General features: G+C 44.1%; 1 protein-coding gene across 1 annotated transcript; it reads right to left on the reverse strand.

Annotated features, from left to right (window-relative positions):
* Nucleotides 1-777: 777 nt before the first annotated feature.
* On the reverse strand, nucleotides 778-27,594 carry LOC136440704 (ras-related protein Rap-2a-like). The gene is made up of 4 exons (XM_066436804.1): nucleotides 25,907-27,594; nucleotides 3,299-3,442; nucleotides 2,430-2,519; nucleotides 778-2,149 (listed from the first exon to the last, which is right to left on the reverse strand). The coding sequence occupies exons 1-4, from the start codon at nucleotides 26,072-26,074 to the stop codon at nucleotides 1,868-1,870; spliced, it is 684 nt and encodes a 227-aa protein (XP_066292901.1). The 5' UTR covers nucleotides 26,075-27,594; the 3' UTR covers nucleotides 778-1,867.

The raw sequence follows: 27,594 nt of genomic DNA on the forward strand, positions 1-27,594 counted from the left end.
TCACACGTACAGAAAGTCACGTGTCCACGGCGATTGGGCCAGACAGCTGAAGAATACTGTGTGAGTCCGTCGAAAATTCCTTTGAGTAAACCTTTTTAGATGGAGAACAGTTTATCTATTCATATTGGTGGTGAACATGTTGTCAGAGGAGTCAGCAGGCCACAGAGTTACTAATCTGTATCCACAGTCGGCTCTGCCTCAGATTAGCCATCCCTTTTGTCTGTTTTTTTTTTTTTTCAGCATCTAAAGCAGTCTAGATTTGACGAAAGTTGTACACATATCACAGCTGCAGTAACGTGTGCAGGGTAAGTTATTACACATAACCGGTACATCATCGTTCTGTTTTATGTTGAGTTCTAATTGTTCTATTGCTTAGACATGATTTCTGAAGACTGTACCAACGCACGACCTCTCTTTTCTAATAGTATGTACATTATTGACATTTTCACACATCATTTGGCTAACAGTCTTACGGTTTTCTCGCCGTTTCAATGATGTGTTCCATCCAACATCATCCAGAATTTCTTAGAGCAAGAAATTGTATTTTTCCACTCCACAAGAAAGGTGTGTGATTCTTAATCAAATCAAAATTAATTTTTCTGCTTTAGTTCTAGAAAATACAGTGAAACTACAGTTGTGACTAAAAAACTAAAAAACCCTATGAATACAGGTTTATAAAAGCACAGGTTGTCTACAGATCATTTAAACGCACTTCAAGAACTACAAAGACCATCTCAAATTGGGCTACTCCCAAAAAATTAACGAGGGGGAGGGGTGTGGAAGAGCTTCAAAATCAGGTTTTGTCCCTACCCTAGTTCCAATCCAGCAATTGGTCAAACCCTCCATAGTTCCTGGTCAAAAATTTCTCAACCCTCCTGAGTTCCACGTCCAAAATTGCCGAAACCCTCCCTGGTCCCTGGTCCAGATGCTCCCTACAATCCAGCCTCCCCCCCCCCTTTCCGTAATGTTTTTGAACAGCCCAATGATAAGACTGACAGTCACTCGATTTATACCCAACCCCACGTCACCTGTACACATAAAACACTTGTTTCCAAAGATATTTACAGCGAAGTTGTTAAACTTTGGGCGTTCATATTGCAAAACAAGTTTCACACGTCCTATCACCAATAGCAACTGCACTTTCCGACGGATTTTACCCTCTGCTTATGTACAGGCTTGTGCTGGAGTGCGTACTTATTGTCGTCTGATGGTTTTAAGTTGAGTATCAAACAAAACACTATAATGTTGTGCTGGTTTATTGCTGTATCTTATAAGATTTATTAGATTTAAAGACGCCTTCCATTTTCCCCAGGAACCGACTCTACGTTTCTTTCAACGAATATATCAAACTGAACAATTGACCCATAGTAGTGCCGTCCTATCACATCCGCCCTTCGCTGAATAGAAACCACATGTAACGACATCTTCATCGCTGCATCGTCACCGCGTCACGGCCGCGTCATCACCGGTACCGCGCCACGCGTACGGCAGCGCTACTGCGTGACGACCGCTTCACCAATGCGTCGTTAAAAAGTATGTCGCCCTCAGTGGAGGACTTCACAAGTTCCCATCAAGACCTGATGCCGGCAAACGGAATCACCACAGTCTGCATCCAGGTAGTGTGTATTCGGTAACCATAACAACGACTAACAGTTGCACAAACATAGACAGTCACAAATACTGGAATTGTCCTCTTTTCCTGCTGCAGGTCCAAAAATAGAACATGGCGGCTACAGGATTGCTTTCGTACGTGATGATCCTCGAAGCTTTCCCCCATTTTCCTCATCCAATCAACAGCTCGCATTCTCTCCCTCAGCTGTTTCTCAAACTTTTAACCAGGTCCGCGCGAAGATGCCCGTTGCCATGGCTACTGAACTTTGCAGGAGCTTCTTCTTCTGGTGTTGTGTCTACGCATGCTCGGCTTGACGTCGTCCTTGCCGCCGGGAGACGCGTGGCCGTTGGCGCTGGGCGTGACGGGAAGCGAGGCCCTGCGCCTGCGCAGTGCGGGAGAGAGGTGGCACGGGATGTGCGCCTGGTGGAGGAGCTGCTTGAAGATGTTGACGACGTTCGTCCTCTCCTTGGCAGACGACTCCAGGAAGACGTGTTGCCATGCCAACTCCACCACCAGCTCCGCATCCTCCTTAGGCACCTGTCGTCGGTAAAGGTCAAACAGTCAGGTGATAATAAGATACGCAAGGTAAAATTTCCTGCTGCCTTTCCTCAGTGACTACCTGAGTATCTGAATTTACCAACTTTGTAAAAAAAGCATGTATATCTATTCAGACTTTTGGTATAAAACCTAGCTCTGCCAGATCTTTCCTACGTCACTGACGAAAGATAGCGGATGCTGTCTGAATCGTCTGACTGTTTCAAAATTTTATCCAGTTGCTTGAGTAACTATTTTTGGCAATGAATAAATAGTTTTATACCTGTCGCTTATCCTCCATGTCGCACTTGTTCCCCACCACCACCACGGGCAGCTGGGCTATCCCCGCCTCGCCGCGGATGTCGATGATCTCCTATGGAGAGGGGGGGGGGGGCAGAGTTAGTGTTTCGCCACATAAACAAGCTATCTGCCACCAAAAAATCAAGACCATAGTACGTTCAGGTCAAAAGATTAAAAAAACGGAAGTTCTGTTGCAGTACCAAGGTCACATACCAGGGGGTGCAAAATCCACCTTGACTTTCGACTTCCCAACACCTGCCCACATACCAATCCATCAAGAGGTTCTTGAGTTATGCTGACTTCAGCAGTACGGAAACATAAACACACACATTGACAGACAGACACACACCCACACAAAACTATATCTCCGTTTTTCATGGAGATAACTAGTGTCATCGATTAATGTTAGATATCCAGGTAAAACATTGCATTAATACAGAATAAATCAAGAACTCTCCGGTACGTGGGGCACCAGCCTGAAACAACAGCTACTTGCATCTTCATACACATATCAATTCAGATACTCATTTATATACAGTTGTTACACTTCACTTCTTCCTGACTCGTTCTCAGTCACGGATGAAATAAAGCGGATGCTATTTGAAACGTATACTTCTTTAGAATTTTTGTCAGCTGCTTGATTTAGATTTTGTATCTTTTAAACTAGTATCATGTTTCAGAATAGGCTGTCACGTTTACGCTGGAAAACGATGAGGTAGTAACTGATTATATGCGCAACCATGTAACACGTAATTAGCTCGTGACTAACACGTGACTGACATGTGACTGACACGTGAATGACACGTGACTGACATGTGACTGACACGTGATTGCCACGTGATTGCTGCGTACCTGTCTGATGCTCTTGATCTCCTCGAAGGACTGCGGGTTGTCAATGGCGTACACCAGGAGGTAGGCGTTGGCGTTGGTGATGGACAGTTTCCGCATGGCGGGAAATTCAAACGAACCGCTCGTGTCCAGGATGTCCAGACGCACCTTGGGAACGAGAATACAGACGTGTCAAATGCGTGTAAGCTTATACGTATAGGTACATCTAACACGTCGCCGGGCCGTAAGCAAAGATCGTGGTCGCGTATTTAAGGTTAATATATCTCGCATATAGGTTCATTTAGTTGTGTCCAAAGACATATATTATGCTGTTACTCCGATGCAACGTTGACCAAAGAGAACAAAAGAGATTCGGCAGCTATAATAGGTTTAAATAGCAGGCTAATTGCCGTATACGCATTACGTTCCGGCGACGTGCTTCAACGGAGTCAAATATACAAGTAGAACCGAATCAAGGATATACAGTATGTTCCAGACATTGAATGTCGACGCCAAATTCGTTCCTTACTGAAATCCAGTGACCTTCGATCACAGGTGCTTCTCATTTTTGCTACATTCAAGCCCCCCTCCCCTGCCCCACTATACTACTAAATGCGCAGGCCTTGGCCTTGACCGTGATGAAAGACCCTGCCCCCAATTCCAAGCTCATTTCCTGGGTATCACGAAAACTATTTACTCCCAGTCGGCGTGGACAAAGACAAATGGAGCGGAGGAATTCCCTCCGTGTTGGTCGATACGCGCGCTTCTTGGGCACATGAATCTCCATGTTGCCTTCTCCGGACTTCCATAATTCTTGCTCCGAATATTATCAGGGCAAGGCTCTTGATACTACTAGTGTTAGACAGTTTGTGGGTAGGTTATGACGATTGTGAAAGACGAATGATTTTAGACTGTGTATTTTGACCTTGGAATTATCTGTGTACCACGGTTTGTGTATGTATGAATGTATGTATATATGAATGTACGAATCCAGGAAGACACCTTGAGGATTAAAAGGTATCTCAATAAACCACTACTACATCACGGGAGGCCAGAGAGTAGGTAAGAATAAATGGCTGTCATTTGCACAGTTATCTGAGCCGCACGGACTATCCCCTGTTCTTTTATAAAGCAACGCGACCAATGCCAACCTGTCCATGAGCGAGCGCCCCCTAGGTTGCAATGCTTGTCTACAAAATGGCTGATAGTCTAGTGGGACCAGTAGGTTTTACAAAGTCGAAGATCCCTGCCGATCCCCACCAGATTAGTATCACATGATCATCTACATTAAAGCTGTCTGTGTTGTGCACCAAGATCTGCATACTGCTGCATGCATCTAGAGAGGTAGCCTCCTTCGCAGGCTTCCTAGAACGGCGGCGTATATATTTGGGGGAGGGGGGTGACGCGACTTCTAACACGGGCCAAGGTTCTCTAATGCCGGCAAGGGAGTTATGTAGCCAACGACTGCCTCTCTATCCATGGATAGAGAGGCAGTCGTCCCTCGGCTACATAACTCCATTGGCAGCGAAACTCCCTTGCCGGCATTACAGAACCTTGGCCCGTGTTAGAAGTCGCGTCACCCCCCTCCCCCAAATATACACGCCGCCGTTCTAGGAAGCCTGCGAAGGAGACTACTAGAGAGGGGCCTTGTTGGTGAAGGGCCACAGCTTAGGTAAGATTGCATACATCAGAATCAGTCTGATTATACCCCTCTAGTGGTATCATCAGAACACTAAAACTAACACTGAAAAACTTGATACGGCTTTGCTTTCAATAAAAAAAATACGTTACACCATCTTCACAATCTGTCCAACTCTTTCCAGGTTAGCAGAGGTCTGCAAACCTCGCCATAACAAATCACGGTAAGACCCTTGTGACGTTATAGCATGCTCTACAGAGCATTGAGGATCCCTGCAGCTCAGGAGGTGCTTAGCTCTCCGGCTTTCCGCTTGCTCTTTCCACGCTTGATTTATGGGACAACTGGATCACGAGGCTCAGTGAAATGTGCTAAATAGTGATTTTTAAGTTCGAAAAATGGGTCAGCTCATTTTTCAAACACACCTATCATACTCTTTCAGGAAAATGTCTCAATTATTACCACCCACAAATGACAGCTTAGTTATCATAAAAAGTTATGCCCGTTACGGTTTGTCCGTAATTTGGCTCATATCAAGTCGTTAAGACTGGCGACAGCATTTTGAACATTTGAGATCGAGCCATCAAAGATTTCAATACCCCTTTGCATGACACACTCCAACCATCGTGTGTTACTTTGAACACGTAGTATACACTGTCTTTCGTTAGTCATAGTGCAATAAGACAGGTTTGACAAGATCTTTTGTGAGACAGTGAAACTCCCATGACAATATTGTAAATGCCTTTAAGTTCGCGTGGTTTTTATTTCGCGCTATGGTGAAAATGGAGTGTTTGCGGTGGTTCGCGGCAGCGCTATATAGTCACATACGGCCACAGCAAATGTTTGCGGTGGCTTCAAGTTTGCGGTGAAACTGTCACCGCAAAAAACGCAAATATAAAACCACTGCGATTGTTTCTGCATTTACAGTATCTACCACAGCTATCAGTTCCGGTCAGACAGAGGATTTATATGTAAGGCCCGGGAGTCGGTAATAAGTCGGTAGTTTAACGATTTCATCATGTCAGGCGCCACATCAAACTGTAAAATGCGCATACACCAATCTTCTTACTCCGTTCATTTGTTTCACAAGACAAAGAATTTATAGAAATCAATATTAAAGTCCGCCTGAAAGTCTTCTCTAGTCATGGTCTGTTGCTGTGATAGCGTAAAGCTAGGTATCCATGCATGTGACATTTGTTTCAGTCCTGCTTCTGGCGGCGACATTAGACGTGTGCATTACGCTCGTTCGCATTTAAATGTACACATTTTGTAATCTCCGTTACCGATTGAAATAAGACGTTCCTGACATTAGCATATGCCACATATAAAATGTCAAACTGTAGTTTTTATGACGACTTAAAACTTTTCTAGCTTTTAAAAACGGCAGTTGCGTACCTTATATGTGGCATATCTTAATGTCAGGAACGTCTTACTTCTAACGGTAATAACGGAGATTACAAAATGTGCACATCTAAATGAGAACGAGCGATTAGTCCTATCTTCTCCTTTGGTTCATTTGTTTCACCAGACTTAGAATTCGTGGAAATCAATATTGAGATCATCCCTCAAGACTTTTCCAGTCCTTGTCGGTTGAAGGCAGGATATACATGTGGCAACTAGACATATTGGTATCGGTCGGTTGCAACACGTTAATCTTGCTACTACTAGTAATGTTCTAATGCCCCTGGTATTTTATTGAGAAAGAACAGATACTTTGCATGGATCGATATGTAGGTTGTTTCTTAAGCTTCATTAAGTCCTTTCCGGTCATTTTCATTTGTAAATAGCTTGAAGGCAGAGTATATGTGACAACCAGACATATTAGATTCGGTCGGTTTGTAAGATGTTAATTTAGGTAAGGCGTTCATATATGTACACAAGCACGCAAGTAATTGTACAAATCTCCTTACACGATATTAAGGCCTTCCCCTCTGGCAATTTATGGTGTTTTCGAGAAAATTATTTATGTCAGCATTCAGCAGCTTTTTACAGTTTTCTTGCCAAGGAATACTTGTTTGATCTACCTGGGTCCATCAGTTTATAAGGAATGACTATCGCTAGTTCAAGGATAACATCTACGCCTTCCTTATTCCGGTAGACTTTCTCCCTCTACCCACACATTCAGACAGGGGAATCTTTCAATTCGCCAAATCAAAGTTACTCAAACAACTGTATGTGATGTTGGAAATCAAAGATAAAAAAAAATTCCTTGGCAAGGAAACTATATGTTCCAAAATCATATAGTTGCTTGAGTAACTGTTATTTGACGTATCGTGTTACCTGGATGTCTAACCTTCATCGACGTAATCTGTCAATAGTTCATTTCATGGCTCTCAGGAGCCCTGCTGTGATAATAGATTCCAGAGGCCTTTAAGCCATAGCTGTTAGCTTTACTCCTTTGCTGACTCTGTGTGTTTGTGAGCTGTAGCCCAACACATTAGTCCCTTATTAATCGCTCCCATTTATCAAGCGCAGGCCGCGCGCACTCATTACCAACTGAACGTATCACCAGGTTAAGCTAATGTTTGTGTAAAGCTATAAATCACAGATAAAACTCCACTTTATCGTAGTGCGGCATTATCGCATTAGGTCATAAATCACAGCCTGCTTTGTCGTGACACGGTCTTCACAGTCAATCTGTCGCACGGGCTCTGTACTTTGGTCTAGACGAGTTTTAGATGTGTCGCTGATGGTTACCATCAACACTTCAAAGATGTCATGATCACCTATTGGTAAAAGAATACAACAGGCCAACTTGTCTCCAAGTCTTGCGGAGGCGCAAACTTCGAGATCGAGTATGTTAATCACTGCTGAGAAATGATTTCACATCACAAATTACAGAGACAGTATTCGCAAGCTGTCACACGGGGTCCTGTACTTTGGTGAACACGGTTTCTGAAATGTGACAGTGATGGTGACAATCTTCACTTCAAAGACGTCGGCATTGGTAAGAGAACACGACAGGTTAACTATCTTCATACTCCTGTTACAATATTTCCTCATTAATACATCACCAACTACTGCATGTCAAATATATACCACCCCACTCTTGCCTAGGCGCAGGCATTGAGATCCATATGTATGCTAATTTCTTCTGTAAGTGACAATACATCACAGAGAAGACCCCGCGGCTTTACGGACCATCGCTTAAAGACCTGTAGTTTTCTTCACGCTGTTTTCAACCGAAGCCAGATGAAAGCCGCGGTTCATTTCCGCTCCGGCCCGCAGAAGGGAGATATGAAATGGCCGGATGTTCCTGGCGGTAATAGGCCGCATGTTGCATAAGAGATAATAGTATACCATCAATTCTCTCCCCACGTCGCCTAAATACACCTTTAACTTTTGTGAATAGTTATTGACTTCTTTTCTTAGAAGTTAGATGGCAACGTGTGACTGGACTCTATCGGACTAATTATGCTGGCTATGTAACTATAGGGAGAATATTGGTGAAGGGAGTAGGGTTTCATTGGTCGACGCAGTTTATGTGACTTCGTACAGACTCTCCTGTCGAGTTATTCGCCGTATTTTTGTCGAGTTCCACTTTCCGTACCCCGCCCCCCCCCCAGAATGGCCTGGTGGAGGCTAACGACTGACGCAGTATTCAAGCAGATGTTAGATTGGAACTGAACTAAGTCAGCTTGCAGATGTGATTTATGTGGCTAGTTGGGCAACCCTGGCATGTACATGCTGAACCAATAAATAAATAAATGAATGTGGCAGAGACTGTCATTCTCTTATAGGGCCGTTTAGCCATAGTCGATGCTGTAGGGCTGTTGTGAATTAGGGCTCTACCATGGTCAATACTTACCGACGGAGGCCATATATATAGTAAGGGTGGAAGGTCTAAACGATTTCTGACAGCTACTCATTCCCGTTAGTCTAGCCTTTCAGTGAAGCAAAGGTACTAAAAGGGTCAAGGCCTTCCATTCTAAGTTCCGCTTGGCGACCGTTTCACGATGTGGTAAGTTTCAAAGCAGAACAGTTTCAAAACAGTTCGAGCGCAGATGCAAATTGAAGCAGTCGTTCATTTCCGTTACGCTCTACAGATTGAACAGCCGGAAACACCAGGTCGGGTACGCATTAGCCGCATGTCGGTTCGCTGATGAACAAATGTTATCAATGCTTTTCCATCCGTAGGGATGAAAACTTGAGTCGCACTGGAAGAACATAGCCCCGAGATAGAAAGGAAACTGTGCTTCGGTGTTTCAGCAGAAATTTTCAAAGACAGAATGTATCTATTTCTGCCCAGCAGTAATAAACATCAATCTATCCTGAACTATACAAGCAGCCATGGTTGCAATATGTTGTAGCGTGTGTCGTCCAGTGATTAGCGACCAAGCCTCTGGACCAAGAGGTTGGGAGGTCGAATCCCGGCTGCTGTCGCCCATCCAACATGCACGCTATGGTCGCAGTCCTAAGGACGGGACATAAAGCTATATTCTGCTGTTCATTGTGCTTGTCGAACATTGCTGGGGTAATTTCCCCGGTGCAATGAACCTGTGAAAAACTGTACATATCATCTGTCTTCTCTGTCACGACCAGTGGAAGATTAGCTCTTCAGTGAGCTAAACTGGTCCGATATCACTTTAACTTTATTTTCATTTTTCTCCCAGCCCGTGACGAATTTAGCGGCCGGTTTCCGGTTCTGAAGCACATAAACGTCTTATCTTCGCCGCGCCAAACGGTCCCAGGGGCGCTGCTGGGAGAGGCGAACTTTACGGCAGCATTGAGCCCGTCAAGCTTCCATTCATCATGAAGTATCAGTCCCGTTGTGGTCTGAAGGTTGTTTTTTCTACCTCAAGAAGGCATCAAATAACATTAGATACCAAATGCCAACGTTGCGACGAACTGGAGTTGTAGAGCTTGATTTTTTTTTCAACCTTCATTTAACCTTGAAAATATGTAATATACACTCATTCGGCCTAGGCCGTTTTTCAAGAGTTCAAGGGAGGAGGTCAGGGGTCCTTTTAACGTACCATCGGAAAACAGAACATAAATTGTTATACACAGATAAACGTTACAATCAGTATTCCATAATCATATTCAGCATATAAAGATAAGTCGACGATATAACATCATTTCCAGGCAGGATGATGCTACAGACTAAGGACAATAACAGGTAGCGTTGATGAAGGCTGGACACTCAAGACACACAAGATGACAGATAGCGAATGCTGTCGGAAACGCTTGACCGTTTCCAAATTTATCCGTTTGCTAGAGTAACTGTTACCTTGAAAACCAGGTAACGATGAATACGTAAAGGGAGGATAATGATCATTACAGATGGCCACAAGTTGTAGACCCCCTTGGAAACAATAGAAGGACACTAATAAAAAGATTTCAGTTATCATACAGGTGAACTGATTATTTGCATAATTCATTTACCATTACGTTTAAAGAAAAATCAGGAAAATCCGTTCATTCAAATGAAACGCCCCTGCAATCCCAAAGAAATCTGCTAGAGAGCCCACATTTATGTCACTTCTTCTCGTGCACAATAGCTATCTACCGTCCCGTGAAAATAGCATGTCCAGAAGACTAGATACCATAACCAGGAGTCCTGCTGCAGTGCCATGGAACGCCACAAGGGGCCGGGTGCCATAATCAAATCTTTCCTTATCATGGGAGCTTATCTGTGTTGGTGGTTATCATAGTATAATGCTAAACTTTCTTCCAACACTAAGGCATTCACGGGCACTCCAACCATCACTAAATAGAGACAGTGGTCGTTATAAACTTCCCGGCACGTTTTGTCAATTGCTTACAACATTGGCTACAGCATTCTACTACTGACAGGTGTGGGGCCTTGTAAAACTTGATATAACACTGCAGCACCTTCACAACTCGTGGTGGGACGGACTCAAATGTCTCAGTCCCGGGTCGCGTTCACCCCCGAACAGATGGAGATTGTGCATCGCTGGTTACGTGCCATAAACAGCTGGAATTACCTTTATTAAGTGCATTACGTGCGTTTGTAACTCTATAGTAGTGCTAATGGAGTCGCGCAATTACGCCCTCCCACCAACCGAGCGGAGCCAGGTCGCTCGGTTTACCAGATGACCCCCCGCCGGTCGCTGTCGGTTGTGCCGCGGCTAAAAGTCGAGAATGATTGGCAGGTGGGCAATCTTCCTCCGCAACAACAGCGGCGCGCTTTGTGATGAACGCTGATGGAATAATTGCATTATGCAGGAAAGATGTTTGTCTGTTAGCGCGGCGCCGTTCGGGTGGGTAGCGCAGCGAGAGACACGACTTCTGACGCTCACTGTAATCTTCGACAAACTTATCATCCCTCGTTGTATTTACCTCCATGAAAAATGGATGTGTTGTTTTGGTTGTGTCTGTCTGTCTGTCTCTCATTCTGGGGTGTTTCCAGGTATTTGTGGTCAACATACCTCACCTCTATTGCCCTGTGCTGACATTTGGTATGTGTAGGTAGGTCTTCGGAAGACAAAGGTCAAATTCGATTGTGGGTCTCCTAGCGGTTGACCTTAGTACTACAGCAGAACATTTTGTTTCCATTGTTCTGGACATGCTATAGTCTTGATTGTTTGCTGACAGATAGTTTTTGACGGTTGGTTGGTTGATTGGTTGGTGCGATGGTGGGTTGGTTGGTGGTTTGGTGGGTGGTTGGGTTTGGGTGAATGGATCAATCATTTATTGATTGATCGATCGATTGATTGGTGGATTAATGGATTCATTGATTGATTTATCTTGTTAGTGTCATTGCCAGGGCGGAAGCGATGGCATACAACGCCCTTGACTTTGGAGTGCACTTCAACCCGTCTCGGCCGTCACGCGAAGCGGCGCGCTCTTGACAATGATATCTCTCGAACATCTGGCCTGTCGTCATTAGGTTCAATTACTCAAAGTACCTTCCTGCAATCTTCTCCCATCGCGCCCTCTAAAGCACGCATTAGCGGATGTTTTTGGAGGAGAGATTTGCGTTTGCGTGATGCCGCTGTGGGGGTAATGACCGTGGAAGAAGTCGTAAGCCACCATCAGTGTCGGTCGTTCAACTTTCGGGCTGCATTAATGCGTGTTAACAATGGCTGCATCGGTTTTTATCTCTTAACAATACATCTGAAAGTTGCCGAGTAATATGATATAATCTGACTTCAATAAGCGGAGGTCGTTCAACTTTCGGTTGCTCCATTGATGCGTGCAAACCGGAATTTATGGTGGGGAAGTTAACAACGCCTGCATCCGTTTATATCTCTTAACAATGCATCTGAAAGTTGCCGAGTATTATGCATGATATGATTTGACTACACTCAGTGGAGGTCGTTCAACTCTTGGGTACTCTATTGATGCGTGCAACCCGGAATTTATGGCCGGGAAGTTAACAATGGCTGCATCCGTTTATATCTCTTAACAATGCATCTGAAAGTTGCCGAGTAATATGCATGATATGATTTGACTACAATCGGTGGAGGTCGTTCAACTTTCGGTTGCTCCATTGATGCGTGCAACCCGGAATTTATGGCCGGGAAGTTAACAATGGCTGCATCCGTTTATATCTCTTAACAATACATCTGAAAGTTGCCGAGTAATATGATATAATCTGACTTCAATAAGCGGAGGTCGTTCAACTTTCGGTTGCTCCATTGATGCGTGCAACCCGGAATTTATGGCCGGGAAGTTAACAATGGCTGCATCCGCTTATATCTCTTAACAATACATCTGAAAGTTTGTGAGTAATATGATATAATTTGACTACAATCAGCGGAGGTCGTTTAACTCTTGGATATACTCTATTGATGCGTGCAACCGGCCGTTTATGTCATGTCGGGAGGAGGTGGAGGTGGCTATACCTGGATCCGGTCCTTATCCAGGGAAGGGCATCCTGGTTAGAGCTGCATTCGTATTTCGGAAGGGACGTAAGATGGGGTCCCGTGATCGAGGAGGGGCCATGGGCCACGTTAAAAGGTACTACAACAGCCTCATTACTCAGATGCGTACCAACTAGCTGTAAGAAAGATACATATCTACTACGATTGTAGTCAAACCATATCATGCATATTACTCGCAACTTTCAGATGTATTGTTATGATTGTTATTGAGATATAAACGGATGCAGCCATTGTTAACTCCACGGCCATACATTCCTACTACTTAGAAACAAATCTGAAATTATGACAAATATCGGTTACAACTCGGGTGAGCTCCGCTGAGTCGTGCAACCGGCCATTATTTCTATGACGGGGAAGTCAACAATCCTTGGATTACAATCTTCATCTCACCTCAATTTTGCCGAGTGACATGATAAATATCGGTTACAACCAGTGATGATCGTTCAAATCTCGAACGCTCCACTGAGGCGTGTCATTGATCATTTTTTTCTGACAGTTGTGCAAGTTAGCCATCCCTGGAACCGGTGCTCTGATCGTAAAAGCACACCTAAAGTGCGCTCAGGTTGATATACTGGGTTATATGATGGGCGTGGATGACAATCAGGGAACGGTCGTTAAGCTTCATCGCGAACCATTTGGACGGGCAATCGCAATGTCTTCTAATTTTCTGTTATTTTCTCATAAATAGCGGGGAATAGACAAGTCATGAGTTCATCCCTTTTGCTCATCAAAAAACACTTGAACTCAATCATATTGGATTGATAGGCAACCAGACAGCATCCGCAATCCGCTATCAGACAACGGGTTGCTGTCTGAAACGTCTGACTGTTTCAGAGTTTTATCCAGTTCCCTGTCGTGAGTAACTGTCGTGTATGCCTGTGATAGGCAAGCTGTTCGCTGTGTTAGACTGCTATAGTGTTGGATCGACTTTACATCGCATTTAGTCTGTTTCTTTTGCACGAAATAACTATCACCTTGTTACATTCATACTAATCTTCACGGTAGCAAAATTTCGCGTTGTAAGGAAAATTGCCATTTCCAGTGAACTTTATCTCCACTTGAACTTGTGGCGGCAAGTGACTTACAGAACGGATGTGTGAAGGAATTATAACTATAATAATTACAACACAGTGATGATACGTTCGCGGTACAGAGGTGACCGTGAAAACAGTCAACATAAAGTTACAGTGAAAGAAACAATAATTACTGTGGCTCTTTGTGAGTACTTACCTAGTACCTGTACGGTATTTTAAAGGAAGAATGCTAAGGTATAACTTATACCCTTTTAACGGGTAACCATAACCGTTTGATAACATATGAACCAGTTTTACATCAGCCAGACGGCGTTACACTCTGATACCCCCTGAGCCTCTGAAACTTACCCTTAAGTGCGATCATGTCTTACTTCTCTACCTTGCAGAACCAGACCACACCACCCACACCAGACATGACGTCATCATGACGTCACGATGACGTCAAGACCGATAAGATCGTCCGGTAAAATGCTTCCTTTAGATCGGCAGGTAAGTCGCTGTAATTCCTTTTAGTTGTCTGGTGGGCATGCCCGCGAGAGTTTTGAAGTGCCTTTATTTGCGCATTGGGTTCCTGCGGGCTGACATTGATACGTGGTGCATATATGGGGGCGGGAATCTTTACGGGGCAGCAGCAAAAACTCCTCTTCAGTTGCGTCAGTCTGCCGAGTGACGTAGATGGGTGCAAGCTTGTACTGAAGAGTTAAGTGGGTCTGGCGACATGAGCATACGGACCGTTTGGGCTGGGCAGAGTTAGGCCACACTGCCTTGATTATATGGGATGACACCCGCGCTTGCATCGATTTTCGTCCTTTTTCAACAAACCAAAAGAAGCTTGTGTCCGTGCTGGAAATTGTACACAGAAGCTACAAAACGAGCACATATGTGCGCTATATTGTAAAACAATGTCGTGAAATAGATCCTAATGCAAAATACCGAAATCAATGCCAAACTCAAGGAAGATGATGTGAAAGAAGAAACACCAAGAGTTATTCTTTGGCATACCATCCTCTCGAATTTTAGATAAAGTGAATTCAGAATCAGAAAGGGAGGGTTAAGGATTAAAGTCTAAAATGATAAGAATGAAACCAGGGCATCTGGGATTCCTGCTAAGAAAAACGTGCTCTTAGACACCTGATGACGTAAGTATCACTTTCATCAACGTACCTGATGACGTAGTTAGCACAATCCCCTGGTGACAAACATCGTCTGTTTCTGACAACACTCGGATCAGGGTTTCTGTATCGGGACCAGTTGTGGGCGGAGACAGGGACGCGCTTCGGGAAGGCGCCCCATGTGGCATATCATCTGACGAATCTCTTGTCGTATCAAGCTAAACTTACATTGTATGTACGCAACTCTATGACGCAGGTCTACTCTTAAATCTATCCATGAGGTAAGATGACAGAACCCGAACTGTTAGAACTGCCCGACTGGGAGAGAAGTGAAGAAATCCCTGGATAAAGATTCTGTTCAAACTAGCGCCACTGAAGCCTTCTGTTATACCTACAAACACAAGCCATATTGACCTGCTGTTTTGAACTCCTCAGACAAATGCTCCAAGATGACAACCCCCTTCACGAACCCGCCCCCCCCTCCAGAGCCACAGCTACTCAGAAACAGACATACCACCCCACCCCACCCCCCACCCCCCAGCAAGATTAAAAAGACTACAGAACTCTTTCCTTCACAAGTCAATCAGAATGTACAATAATACTGCAGAATCTGGTACACAATGATGGACGCCTGTCATGTTAGTGATGTATATATGTATATATGTGTCTTAAATGTGCTAAGTCTTTTTATCTATCAATTTGTGAATATCAACGCCATGGCGCCAATCAGGCTACCATTCATGTGTCTGTACGTTTTGGTATCTTGATGAAGAATTAAATTGAATGCCGTCCTCTGGACTACCAAAAATTGATAAAAAAGCGTTAGATAAAAAACTAGGGGCAAACAAATACCAAGAATCTGGTTTAAGCTTTCAAGAACGTTGGTAAGGTTATCAGGAAAAACAGGGTATGATATAACGAAGTCAAACGAACTGGATCATTCTTTCTTATTCTTTCAGGGGGCTGGGTGTTTGTTTCAGAATATTCGACACAATCGCTCTTTTTGCCTCGGATCCTGACGTATCTGGACAGGAGAAACGGTATCCGGAACCTCAGATCCGTAAGAATCCGGACGGATACGGGGCCGTATTGTACTAAAACAACTCAAACTTACCTACATTAACCTACATATGCAAATTGTACCCTGATGTGGTATACCACTTGCACATGCAAGTTAATTCAGTTAAATTTGAGTTGTTTTAGTACAATACGGCCCCGTATCCGTCCAGATTCTGACGCATCTGAGGTTCTGGATCCCGTTTCTCCTGTCCGGATATGTCAGGATCCGAGGCCATTTCCGGTGCAGTGTCATGAATGCTGTGTCCGGCATTGTCGGCAAAGTTTGCCATAGTTCAAAATGAAGAAAAAATCCCTATTTTCATCGTCGGACATCGACACGCGGTGCTGGACGGCATCCAGGAAAGCAAGTCTCTGTAGCCTTCCCCGCGTCCTGTGTGAGATCCGATTGACGCAGTTTGCTGCAAACTTGTGCTACATGTGCGCATGGATAACAGAGTCTTCTGTACACAACCAGGACTTTTAGTCAAGATCGACGCTTGTACTGAGTAATTGTAAGCGCCGAGTATGAGAAAAATGTTTCAACTTGAGAAAACTGTTTGAACTTGGCAAAGAGAGAGGCATATGCTGGGTAATCCCTTTTCTGGGCTCGTCTACGGGAAACCCGATGCAAAACACATTAGGAGGCTTTTGTTACCGCTACACTGCCACAGATAGACGTGACTCGGTCACTTCCGTTACTTTAAGTTTCACGGCAGCTGGACGTCAATGATTTAGAGTACTTAGTTATAGGTTCGTGGGTCAAATGTATAAAGGAAAATCCCGTTGTTATTTCTCTGCTGAGAACCCCTCTCTTTTACGTATTAAGGAACATTCGAGTTGACATCAACGTCAAGTTCACGGTCTCTCCTGATAAAAAAAAACAATGCTGATTTGAGCTTCTCATTAGTAAACCAGGGATCTCCCTAAAGGATGGAACAGTGGTGCTCCTCCATCCTGTTCTTATCCCAGCTCCATTCTGTTGATTTTCAAAGTTAGGGTATTTCTGCCAATATTTCCCCAGCAAAGTCTGTAATTTTGTTTAAGACTAGAGATTTCATTAATCGTAGACAAGATGCAAAGCTGAAGTTGCAGGAAATGACTTCCATTTGTGTCTGCAAAAGGCAAAATGCAACAGCTACTCTCCTCTTGACCAGTGCGCCCCCTCCAGACCTCCCCCCTTGCACACACGAATCCTGTGCTTGGCACCCTTCCCCCATCCTGCTCTATATTTCTGGGGAGATCCCTGGTAAACATAGGTTCATACAAACAAACGTCCAATGCTCTGCTGTCTTCGTACTCATATGAACACATGGAAGCTGAGAATACCAGGCAAGCACAATTTTTCAAAATAATTTCTAGTAACAGCAACTAACTCCAGATGTGAAATGTATCTGAAGGGCTCTATGTACCATCGTTACGCCACAGACTGACGCGGTAGGTTAAATCCCGTACTTTAAGTTTCACTACGGTGGAACGTCAAGGATTTGGTGTGTTTTGAAATCTGCACGTTCGTGGGCCGAAGGTATAAAGGAAATTCCCTTGGGGAGTACAACGTTTATTTTGATTTTACAACGTTGAGAACCCTTTTCCTTTGCGTATTAAGGACCATCCAAGTTGACGTATGTTGGAGAAATAGTAAAGTTAAGTACATGAAGCGAATTTATCTTGGCCAGTTTTGAGAATAAAAGACGGATACACTACTCTCCATGCAGGAGTTGGTGGGGAAGATTGTAACCTTTTTCTTAATCATATGCCCCGTTTTTGTCCGCTCTCCCATTTCCCCACCAACCTCTACTTGGATAGTAGGATACGCCATGTTTCAATGCTCACACGTACCTAGTAAGTCGGATTATGTCATAAGATCTCTATTTTGAAAGTTAATTTTTTCGCAAACGGAAAATGTCTCTCACCTCAAAGAACCCTTACTTTAATGCCTGTTTAGTCATGAGCTTAGGAACAGCTCATCTCCAAGCAGATGTTGAGTGAATCACACAGTTTTCTGACTGTCGGGCTTCTAGATCTCTGACGTTGATCTCTGAGTAGATGAAGTGTTCACTGTGTTCATACATTGTATAATTATGCGAACATGCGAATTAACACTTAACACGACGTCCTGAAGCGGTGCCAATCAGCCGCAACTTACTGCCAGCGGGGCGAGTAATCCCCGGTAATTAACGGGCTTCCATCCTCCAACTGGGGAGGATGATTTGAATATTGACGGGGCGGTGTTGAGTGAGAAAGGAAGTAAAAAGACAAAATAATGCAGTAGATTTTCTCATACTCACCCGCTAACAAGGCTCAAGAGCCACTCAATGTGCTGAATTTCAGGAGGAGGGTAATGAGGCAAGAGAGAGGAACGTTATGATATTTATCTATTTATTTTTTTCTGGGTAGCACAAACAGTTATACTAGCTGATTTCCATTGGGGCCCAGTATATCATATACCCAGACAATAATCACAAGACGTGTTATGGTTAGGCAGCAGAGCGGAAGCGGACAGCATACAATGGGTAGAAATAAAATCCGGTGCGTCCAAATCAAAGTCCATACATCATAGTCTTATTCGTTCCATGTTAAACACAATACAATCAACATATCTTCAGCAACATCGGTGGCGTCAGGGGATTTGAACCCAGGACCGCTTATCGACATATCTCCAGCAAGGGGCGGTAACAACAGCTAGATTGCTTTTCAAACCCAAAGCGCGTGATGCTTTCTTAGCCTTCGTTGCACTCTTCACCAAAGAAAATGCAACCAGAGAGCGACAAGCAGTCAGAAGCCGTACGTTATCAATAATGAAATTGCCTAATATCAAATGACTCCGATAATGCATAATCTTAGTAACCTACGTTTTGGCCTTGTTAACGATTTAGTATATAGCTTAGTCTCGTGCAAATTGTTTCTTTATATGCGCTTTAGTTTTGTGCTAGTTTTGTAAAAAATTATTATGTATCTTAGTCTTGTTTCTCATGTACGTCTTTATATGTATTTAGTCGTTTTTAGTCGTAAACATCTCAGCTGTGTGAAAGTTTGTATTGAATTTTGTGTATTGTTCAGTTACCAAGGCTAACTCCTTGTAATAGCCTTCGGCTAGTTGTGTAGCCCTGGCTGTACTACTTGCTTCAGTCAAATAAATCAATCAAATCATTTCCTTTCCTGGTGATGCCAAACTTCGCACAACCATAGCGGAGATTTTAGCACCGCGGACAGCACCACCATCTCGGCTCCATACAGCTTTAGCCACGCTACTCTCTACGGCAGGGCAAAGTGTCACGTTGCTAAGGAGACAGTTACCATGGAGGCGGTAATAGATATAGTAACAGCTGGAGAATGCTTTTCGCCATATGGTAGTACTATTAGCGTTTTTTTAATTGCGGTATTTATCAGGTCCGTAGCTCTTACGACAGTGAGCCATATCACGGCTCGCACTCTGTGTGTTTACTATGTAAACACCGTTGTGCACTGGCACGGTGGCGCGCTCATTGGTACCTGTTCAAAAATTGACGCCAGGAATTAGCCCGAAAGAAGGATACAGACCGACTGTACGTTTATCATATGCATATGGAACAGACTGGATGTGAACCTGAGACCCTTGGGCCACAGTGTCTCTCAGCCACAACACATGCTCGCCTTCAAACGACAGTTCTCAAAACACTGACGCTCCATCACAAGGGAGCTGTACTACATGTATGGCCACGAAAACTGTTCTGATTTCTGTCGTTATAACGTTTTGCACTTGAATATATTTATTGTATATTTCTGCATCTAATAGTTACTAACTGTACATCGTTTTCTAGATATTTGCGCATGTATTTTGTATGTTGCGGGGAGACAACTACTCGTAGTACAGGTAAGTAATCTACAATAATTGTATATTTCTGCAGCTAATAGCTACTAACTGTACATTATTTTCTAAATATTTGCGCATGTATTTTGTATGTTGCGGGAAGACAACTACTCGTAGTACAGGTAAGTAATCTATAATAATTGTATATTTCTGCAGCTAATAGCTACTAACTGTACATTGTTTTCTAAATATTTGCGCATGTATTTTGCATGTTGCGGGGAGACAACTACTCGTAGTACAGGTGAGTAATCACCTGCATTGTCTCCCCCTTCATTTTGTAAATGGTGAAGTCTAATAAAGAAATTCTTTGAAAAGTGTGCAGTGAAAGCAGAAGTTGACAATTTCGGAGCTATTCATCCTCAGATGTCCACTGAGTCGTGCTGGCAGTGCGACACAAGCATTTTGAACATCCCATGATTAATGTACAAAGAGATGATTATGTAATTCAGCCCCAACTAAGAATATATAGTGTATTGTGGACCGATATTTTTCAAAACATCACTAACATCTCTTATTCTTGTTTGGAGTATGAAAGGCAGGTGCTTTGTGGACTCAATAATCTGCGCACAAAAGACCGGCTCTCTGTTGTCGCAGGTATCTAGTTACCAAAGATTGCGGGCTGAAAGAAAATACCTGGGTATTAAACAGGGCTATTCCTGTCGCTAATTACATGGCTTAGTCCACTCATGAGAGGAGGGGGGTGGGCGTTTCAAATCTTAGAGGAGAATAAGGTAATGTACCATCTAAAACTTTGAATATACGTGCAAAGGACGTTATGATTATATGCTTGGTAACGCTGAAATTAGTAGACAAATTCCACTTTTTATATGCCTTCTTTTCGTTGGTGATAATGTAATTACAATCATGATTTTTACGATTTCGTTCATTTTTTCATATTCTTATGACCCCATTATCATGATTAAGAATGTGTCTGATAGATTTTTCCTTTTATAATTCGTTTTGCATTTCTGAATTGAAACACCTGAATGAATATGAAAGAATGCTCATCTCTAACCATGTAACCAGTTATCTTTCGAAATGTAGAATCTAACAAACAATGTATTTCTTCATTCTTCATCGTCGTGCCGTTTTGTTACCACTTAATAGGTATATTTGCGGAGGCAGTTGCTATGATACGGGGCAAATCGGGCTCCATCCAGGGCATGACGTCTGTAAACACTGCGGCGACCACATGCCGAGGAGGGCATTCTGCTCCCAGGAGACCACCAAAACAACCTGCCGGAGGATGACCCTTTGAATCCACGGGAACGTCGCAAACTCTGCATAATTTACTCAAACCGAAATTGTTTGTTTTGGAGGGATAATGCACAGGTGAAAAATTATGATGGTAAAGGAAGTCCAATAGCCTTGAGGCCGTAGTGAGTTGTTATCCACTGTGTCTAGTGCACGGTATTGGAAGGCGGAGCCCAACCCTCTCCTTCCACCACCTTTTAACTCCCAAACCGAAGTCAAGTACCTATTTTTACACCTGAGTAGGGTGAGAAACATCATGTAAAGTGCCTTTCCCAAGAGCGTAAGATCGGTTACATGACGGGATTTAAACCCAGGACCTCTGCCGTTAGGTTACACGACACCACTGCGCACAGGAGAACGCGCTATTAATTAAGGTTACTGTAATTGTAGAGCTGTATTTGTAAATTATTCTGCCGAAAAAACACTATCCTTAAGTGTAACACAACAACTTTGCAGGCATCAGTTTCCTCTCAAAGCGCGATTCATCCTGAAAGTGCTGAATCCCAAATTGACTCTATCCCCAAAACATACATCTCTAATTGTTCGTTTTATGATGGTATAAGAAAACAATTATTCACCAGCGTGTCCACAATGCACACTTACTCCCCTACTATTCCTGACCACGAGAAGACAACTCTACTTATTGTTAAAAGTCAAAGAACCCGCATATTTTAGAAGAAGTGGATACATTTTTCTTCCATTGCCCCAAGAGAAGAAGTCAAACCCAAAGAAACTAGCACCGTGTACATTTTAGAATGTAACATAACTTTGAATGTAGCCCTTGCTCATCCTCGTTCACCAGGACCCTTCCGCTCCACGTTACATCGCTCGCAGAAAGGGCCCTGGTAACACGGGATGGCATCCATGGTTATTACGATATCGCCACCAAAACAGCTTCAGCCAATCAGAGGGGTTAAAACCCGTTTGCTTCCTCTCATCGGAAGCGAGCGCGCAAAGAACGCTGGGAAGCTATCAACCAATCAGGTTACGTGTTACGGCTAGCTCATTAATTATTCATGAGCTACAACTGCCGTTTGTCCCAAATAAGGGTTAGCTCATTAATTATTCATCAGCAAGTCTCGTCGACCTGCAATAACCATGGATGCCATCCCGTGTTACCAGGGCCCTTTCTGCGAGCGATGTAACGTGGAGCGGAAGGGTCCTGGTGAACGAGGATGCCCTTGCTGTCATTGTATTTTTGTTGTATTTTTTATCGCTTTATAGATTAATGCAATGTAGGTTTCCCCATTTTATACACTTTAGCAACACAAAAAAGTTCATATTTCTAATGGCTTTAGACAACCTCTTGATAAAGATGGAAAATGAAATACATTTTATCTGCGTAAGGTCCCAAATTCGAGGCCGAAAGAAAAAGATTATTCAGGAAAGTTTCCGAAATCTCTAAAAGCTTTTCTAGATTAAGAAATACACAGAAACTCATATTCCTTTTGAAGCCATCCGACCCACTCATCATCGAAAGTGTGGGACTTTTTATTTTCCACTGCTTTCAAAGAAGAAATCATACCCCGCATTAGTACAATAGATATAGAAACTTAGACTATATTATTGTAGACTAGCGATTTAGTATGATCTTGTTTCACCGGTATGCCCTATGTTTACCTTATGTTTGTACTTCGACATTGTTGTCAACATGCATTTAGCCTACGGGCATGAATTCGCAATCAACTTACTATTATTATTATTATTAAGAACATCTGTACCCATATTTACACCATTACTAAGAAGCGAGAAGCGGCCAAATTCACGTAATTATTAGACTAGTGCTCGCTTATCATTGTATATATGTATTTGCAAACTGTGACGTTTTCTGTTGTGACCTGTACTGAACCCAGTAGGTATGTGTGTACAAGAAAGGACTTCATTCATTCATTATCATATGTGTTGCTTGTAGCTGCTACTAGCCCTCGGACATGGATTTGCAATAAACTTTTTGCGCCAAAAATAGTTACTCAAGCAACTGGATAATATTTTGAAACAGTCAGACGTTTCAGACAGCATCCGTTGTCTTTCGTCTGTGACTTAAGATAGGACTGGGAAACCAGGTCCAACCTTGTCTTGAATTAACCTTCTTTTGAAGACTACGTCAATACATCATAACTTGTCTTAACCTCAATAACTTATCTATTCAGGGTTTTGGTATAAAACCTGGTTTCCCAGTCCTATCCTTAGTCACTGAAGAAAGACTGCGGATGCTGTCGGAAACGTCTGTTTCAAAATTTTATCCAGGTGCTTGAGTAACTTTTTTGACGTATCTTACTACCTGGATGTCTAGCCTTCATCAACGAATAAACCTTTTGATTTGAAGACAAAGCGGACGTTTGTGGCAGGTGGTACTGGAAGTAAATTAAATACAAATAGAATAAAAGCCACAGCGGGGCGTGATCCCAGGAGGTAGACTTCAATCAGCGAACTACAAGCAACCTTTGAACACAAAAGGGCGGGATTCCCTGACAAGATGTTTGTGACAAGCGGGCCCAAAGAAGTCCGAGGTTTCAGGGGTGATTGACCGCTGTAGTGTGACGTCAGTGTGACGTCAGAGTATCGCAAGTAGGCCAGAGGGGGGGGGGAGTGAACTAGTCTCTACTAGACTAACTACGCTGGCTATAGGGAGAATATTTGCCAGGGTTTTATTTGCAGGCTATGCGGGCGAAATGTGATCTTCACCCTGGACTGACTCTACTGGCTAATTATTCCTTTTTCTGCCGAATTCTACGATTCATACGCCCGTGGGAGGGCCTGGTGGAGGCTAGGGGTGAACAGCCTCAGTGGCAAAGTGACTGGCCTTTTGGGAGACCTCGGGGAATGGACCATACGAACTGCTATGTGGCTGGAGGCCTTAGCCTGGGACCCCCCCCCCCCACACACACACACTTTTCAGCTCGCGGGGTCAACTGGGGGTAACCAAGATGTTCTCTGTCTACGGTGCCAATGTCTACACTTTCCACAGGCCTATTGAGTCTGGCTTGGGCACGAGCACTACATGTATTCAGGATAGTGCTGCGTACCTTGACGTAACATCAGGTACAGGTACAGGTACCGGTACAGAGGTTTAGGTACAGGTCCGGACCTGAACCTCTACCTGAACAATTCTACATATTAACGTGTTCTTCTGAACTGAACTTCTTCAATAATGACATTATCTTTATTCAAAGAACATAACTAGGCCTCCTACCGCCAAACTCCCTTGGTCTTGCTAGCAAAACTCTTGGCCCTCCTGGAGGCTCTGTTTTATATTAGTTACTCTGTCCCGAGGTGTTACTTTGGTCATGTTTGGTGTAGCAGGAGGCCAGGAGGTCAGGAGATCAGTCACAAAATAAGCACATACTTGGTGTAAATTTATATCGGAACAGTACCGGTACTTCATGATCCGGTATTTTGGACCTGTACCTAATAGATTTTCACGGTACAGTACCGGTACACAGTACTTAACAGGAGGTATTTAACAGGATACCTTAACAGGAAGTAGTTGGCAGAACAGTTTGCTAACTCTACCATGTCATATGATCATCAATGTTGCCGATCCCTAACGTTTTTAGTGCCTTTTTGAGTTTAGTAGAGGCTAGGGCAAGAGCACTTGGGCAGGAAGTATTTAACAGGATACCTTAACAGGAAGTAGTTGGCAGTACAATTTCCGCCCCCCGCCCACAGACGTGGTGAGCCACACGGAAACGCTCATAAAAATCACAGGTGGTCTCAGGTTTACAACTTCCGTCTTATGTAGGAACCCCCCCTCCTGAAGACATGGCGACTATGAAAACTCTAATATGGTGTGATGTTTAACAATAGATGATAATTATAACGCTTTATTGCAAGTTCATACCCGATGGCTTATTGCAGGTACATTGTAGAAATATAGGGGAAACATCCATGTAACAGTGAACTGTGACGGGCACTGTAGTAACAATAGACTACTTTATACTATAGCTAGTGCTGGCTAAATTTAAATAAGCTGGGTTTGCCTTCTTACAAAAACAAACAACCCAATACACGTTCTGTTGTCTCAACCGAGAAACACTAGAAATAGTGAACTTTTTGTACATGTACATATGCGTGTGGACACCTTTGACGCCAAGCATCGGAAACTGATGTACTCGTTTGTCTCTCGACTGTTAGGGTCAGGGAATGATGAGTCTGTCCTCGGTAAGGGGCCTCCCTTTAGGTATACAACAAACTGTAACGGTTCAGACTCTTTCAGATGTAGGAACTGACACGGTCATAATACTCGATCGAATATCTGTATTTGTATCTGTACTTGCTGTATAAAGATCACGAGTGATTGTCATATATACATACAACTATTTAGCAATATTTCTAGATGTGTTTGCCTATGTGTATGTGTGTTGTCAATATGGACCATCGAGCCTGAAGTAAACAATAAACAGTGCCTTGTTAAAAGTGTCACTATTGATTTCTCTTCATTATTTATATTAAGTTATTTGAATGCTGTAAAAAAGTGTTATCATTGAATTCTCTTCTTTATTCATATTAAGTTATTTGAATTCTGTAAAAAAAGTCTTACCATTGATTTCTCTTCTTTGTTTATATTTAGTTATTTGATTGCTGTTAAAAATGTGTTATCATTGATTTCTCTTCTTTATTTATGTTGAGTTATTTGATTGTTGTAAAAGAGTGTTATCATTGATTTCTCTCCTATGTTAGTATTGTGTTAGTTGGCTGGTTATCTGTTGATTCTTGATTACTTTTTCATTTGTTTGTTGTGTCATACTCTTGCTCTGGATCCGTGGTTTATGTGTTGCCTTCTTGTATTATTATTTTGTTTATTTGTATTTTACAAAATGAATTAGAAAAAAAACAATACCTTGGTCTCGTAGACATCGTACTCGGTGCAGTACAGCTCTTCCACCGTCTTCTTGTACTTCTCGGTGAAGGTCTCGAACAGGAACTGCGCCACGATGGCGGACTTGCCGACCCCCGCGGCCCCCAGCACCACCAGCCGCTGCGTGTACTGCTGAGGCTCCGCCGCCATCCCGGGGGCTGTGCGCGTCTGACGGGTTGCGTGGTCTGTCTGCTGTCTGTGCGCGTCTGACGGATGCGGGTTTGGCGTCGGACTGGTCTTTCTATGGAATGTGCGGATCTGGAGTGTCGGGGTTTGGCGTGGTCTGTCTACAGTCTGTGCGCGTCTGACGGGTGATGGTTTGGCTGACGTGGTCTGTCTACGATTTGCGTGCTTGACGTGGTCTGTCTACTGTTCTGTGTGCGCCTGATGGGTGAATATCAGTTTGGGGTAGTCTGTCTACGGTCTGGTTACGCCTGAAGGTCCGATCTCTTTCGTCGTGGTCTGTCTACGATCTGTGCGCCTCTGACTGTCCAGTGGTCGTAAACGACCTGGCGTCGTCTGTCTAAGGTCTGTCTGCGCCTGCAAACCTGAAGGTCCTACCTTTGCCTGGCGTGGCCTGTCTACGGTCTGTGCACGCCTGACGGGTGGGTTTCCCCTATGCTTGGTGTCTAAATCGCACTTCGAGTCGGTTCAAAACAACCCTACCGTCTTCGGCGCGTTTCACCCTTTCTCTTCTTTTCCAGTCTCGTACCGGCGTGGTCTTGCTTATTTGGCGGGCTACCTTGCACCTGCTCCCGTAGAGCAACCTACTGCTGCCCCGGCTGACTCCGTAAACTCGATCACTACGCCTTCAAGCGTGCACCCGCTTGTTTTCAATCGACGACTGGATAGACACTTTATAAACCTCCGCAACAAATCTTCCCTCCGAGACGTTTTCCGCTCGTCGCTTGACAACGGAGCTGCTCTTCTGTCGAGGCGGCTTTAAACCTTGTCGTCTGGCATTACCCACATCAGTAGTGCAGCCCTGCTGGAGGCTTTGTGTTCCCCGAAACGACGCTGCACCCACGCGCGCGGACCACACGGCTACTTCCCCCGCGGTTAGCCAATCAACCGCTGCCGCGTAAACTCCTACCGGGTGCAAAAGATTACACCGGCGGGTAAGGGCTCCGTCTGTCCCGAAGAAAGCCAGGCCAAACCACGGTAGGCGGGATGCCAAGTTTCACCCACGCCCGCGGATCACTCAACTGCTTCCGCAAGCAAGACCAACCCGCGGATCACACTGGTGCTTTTCCGGGTAAGACTGCGCTCACGCCCGCGGACCACACTGGTGCTCCCCCCGGGTAGGACTGCGCCCACGCCCGCCGAACACGCAACTGCTTCCGCGGACAATACTGGTGTTTTCCCCCGGTAAGACTGCGCTCACGCCCGCGGACCACACGCGAGCTTCCCCCGGCCGGCGCGCTGAATCCCTCCGCTCGGGAAGACTGAATCCACCTGCTCCCCTCCGGTGCAGACTCGCAGTGGGGTGAAACCGCGACGTTCCGGATGGGCCCTGCGTGCTACTGGACGCCTCTCGCAGCTTACCACGCCGGTTAACGGCACGGTCTGAGCGGATAAAAGAGTTAGGCGGGAATTTAGTCACGGCGACTTTTGCGATACCAGCTGTTTTGGTTGGAGCATTTTAGGGGAGAGTACGTTTGATGGTTGAA

This window comes from Branchiostoma lanceolatum, chromosome 8, assembly GCF_035083965.1.
Source record: "Branchiostoma lanceolatum isolate klBraLanc5 chromosome 8, klBraLanc5.hap2, whole genome shotgun sequence".
NCBI lineage: Eukaryota > Metazoa > Chordata > Leptocardii > Amphioxiformes > Branchiostomatidae > Branchiostoma > Branchiostoma lanceolatum.

What these genes read in the sequence shown, in the direction of transcription:
- LOC136440704 (XM_066436804.1), bottom strand. Translation starts at nt 26,074, where the DNA reads ATGGCGGCGGAGCCTCAGCAGTACACGCAGCGGCTGGTGGTGCTGGGG. An exon ending in ACGATGTCTACGAGACCAAG is followed by an intron (nt 3,443 to 25,906) that starts GTATTGTTTTTT and finishes CTCGTTCCCAAG; the next exon opens with GTGCGTCTGGACATCCTGGA. An exon ending in ACATGGAGGATAAGCGACAG is followed by an intron (nt 2,150 to 2,429) that starts GTATAAAACTAT and finishes TACCGACGACAG; the next exon opens with GTGCCTAAGGAGGATGCGGA.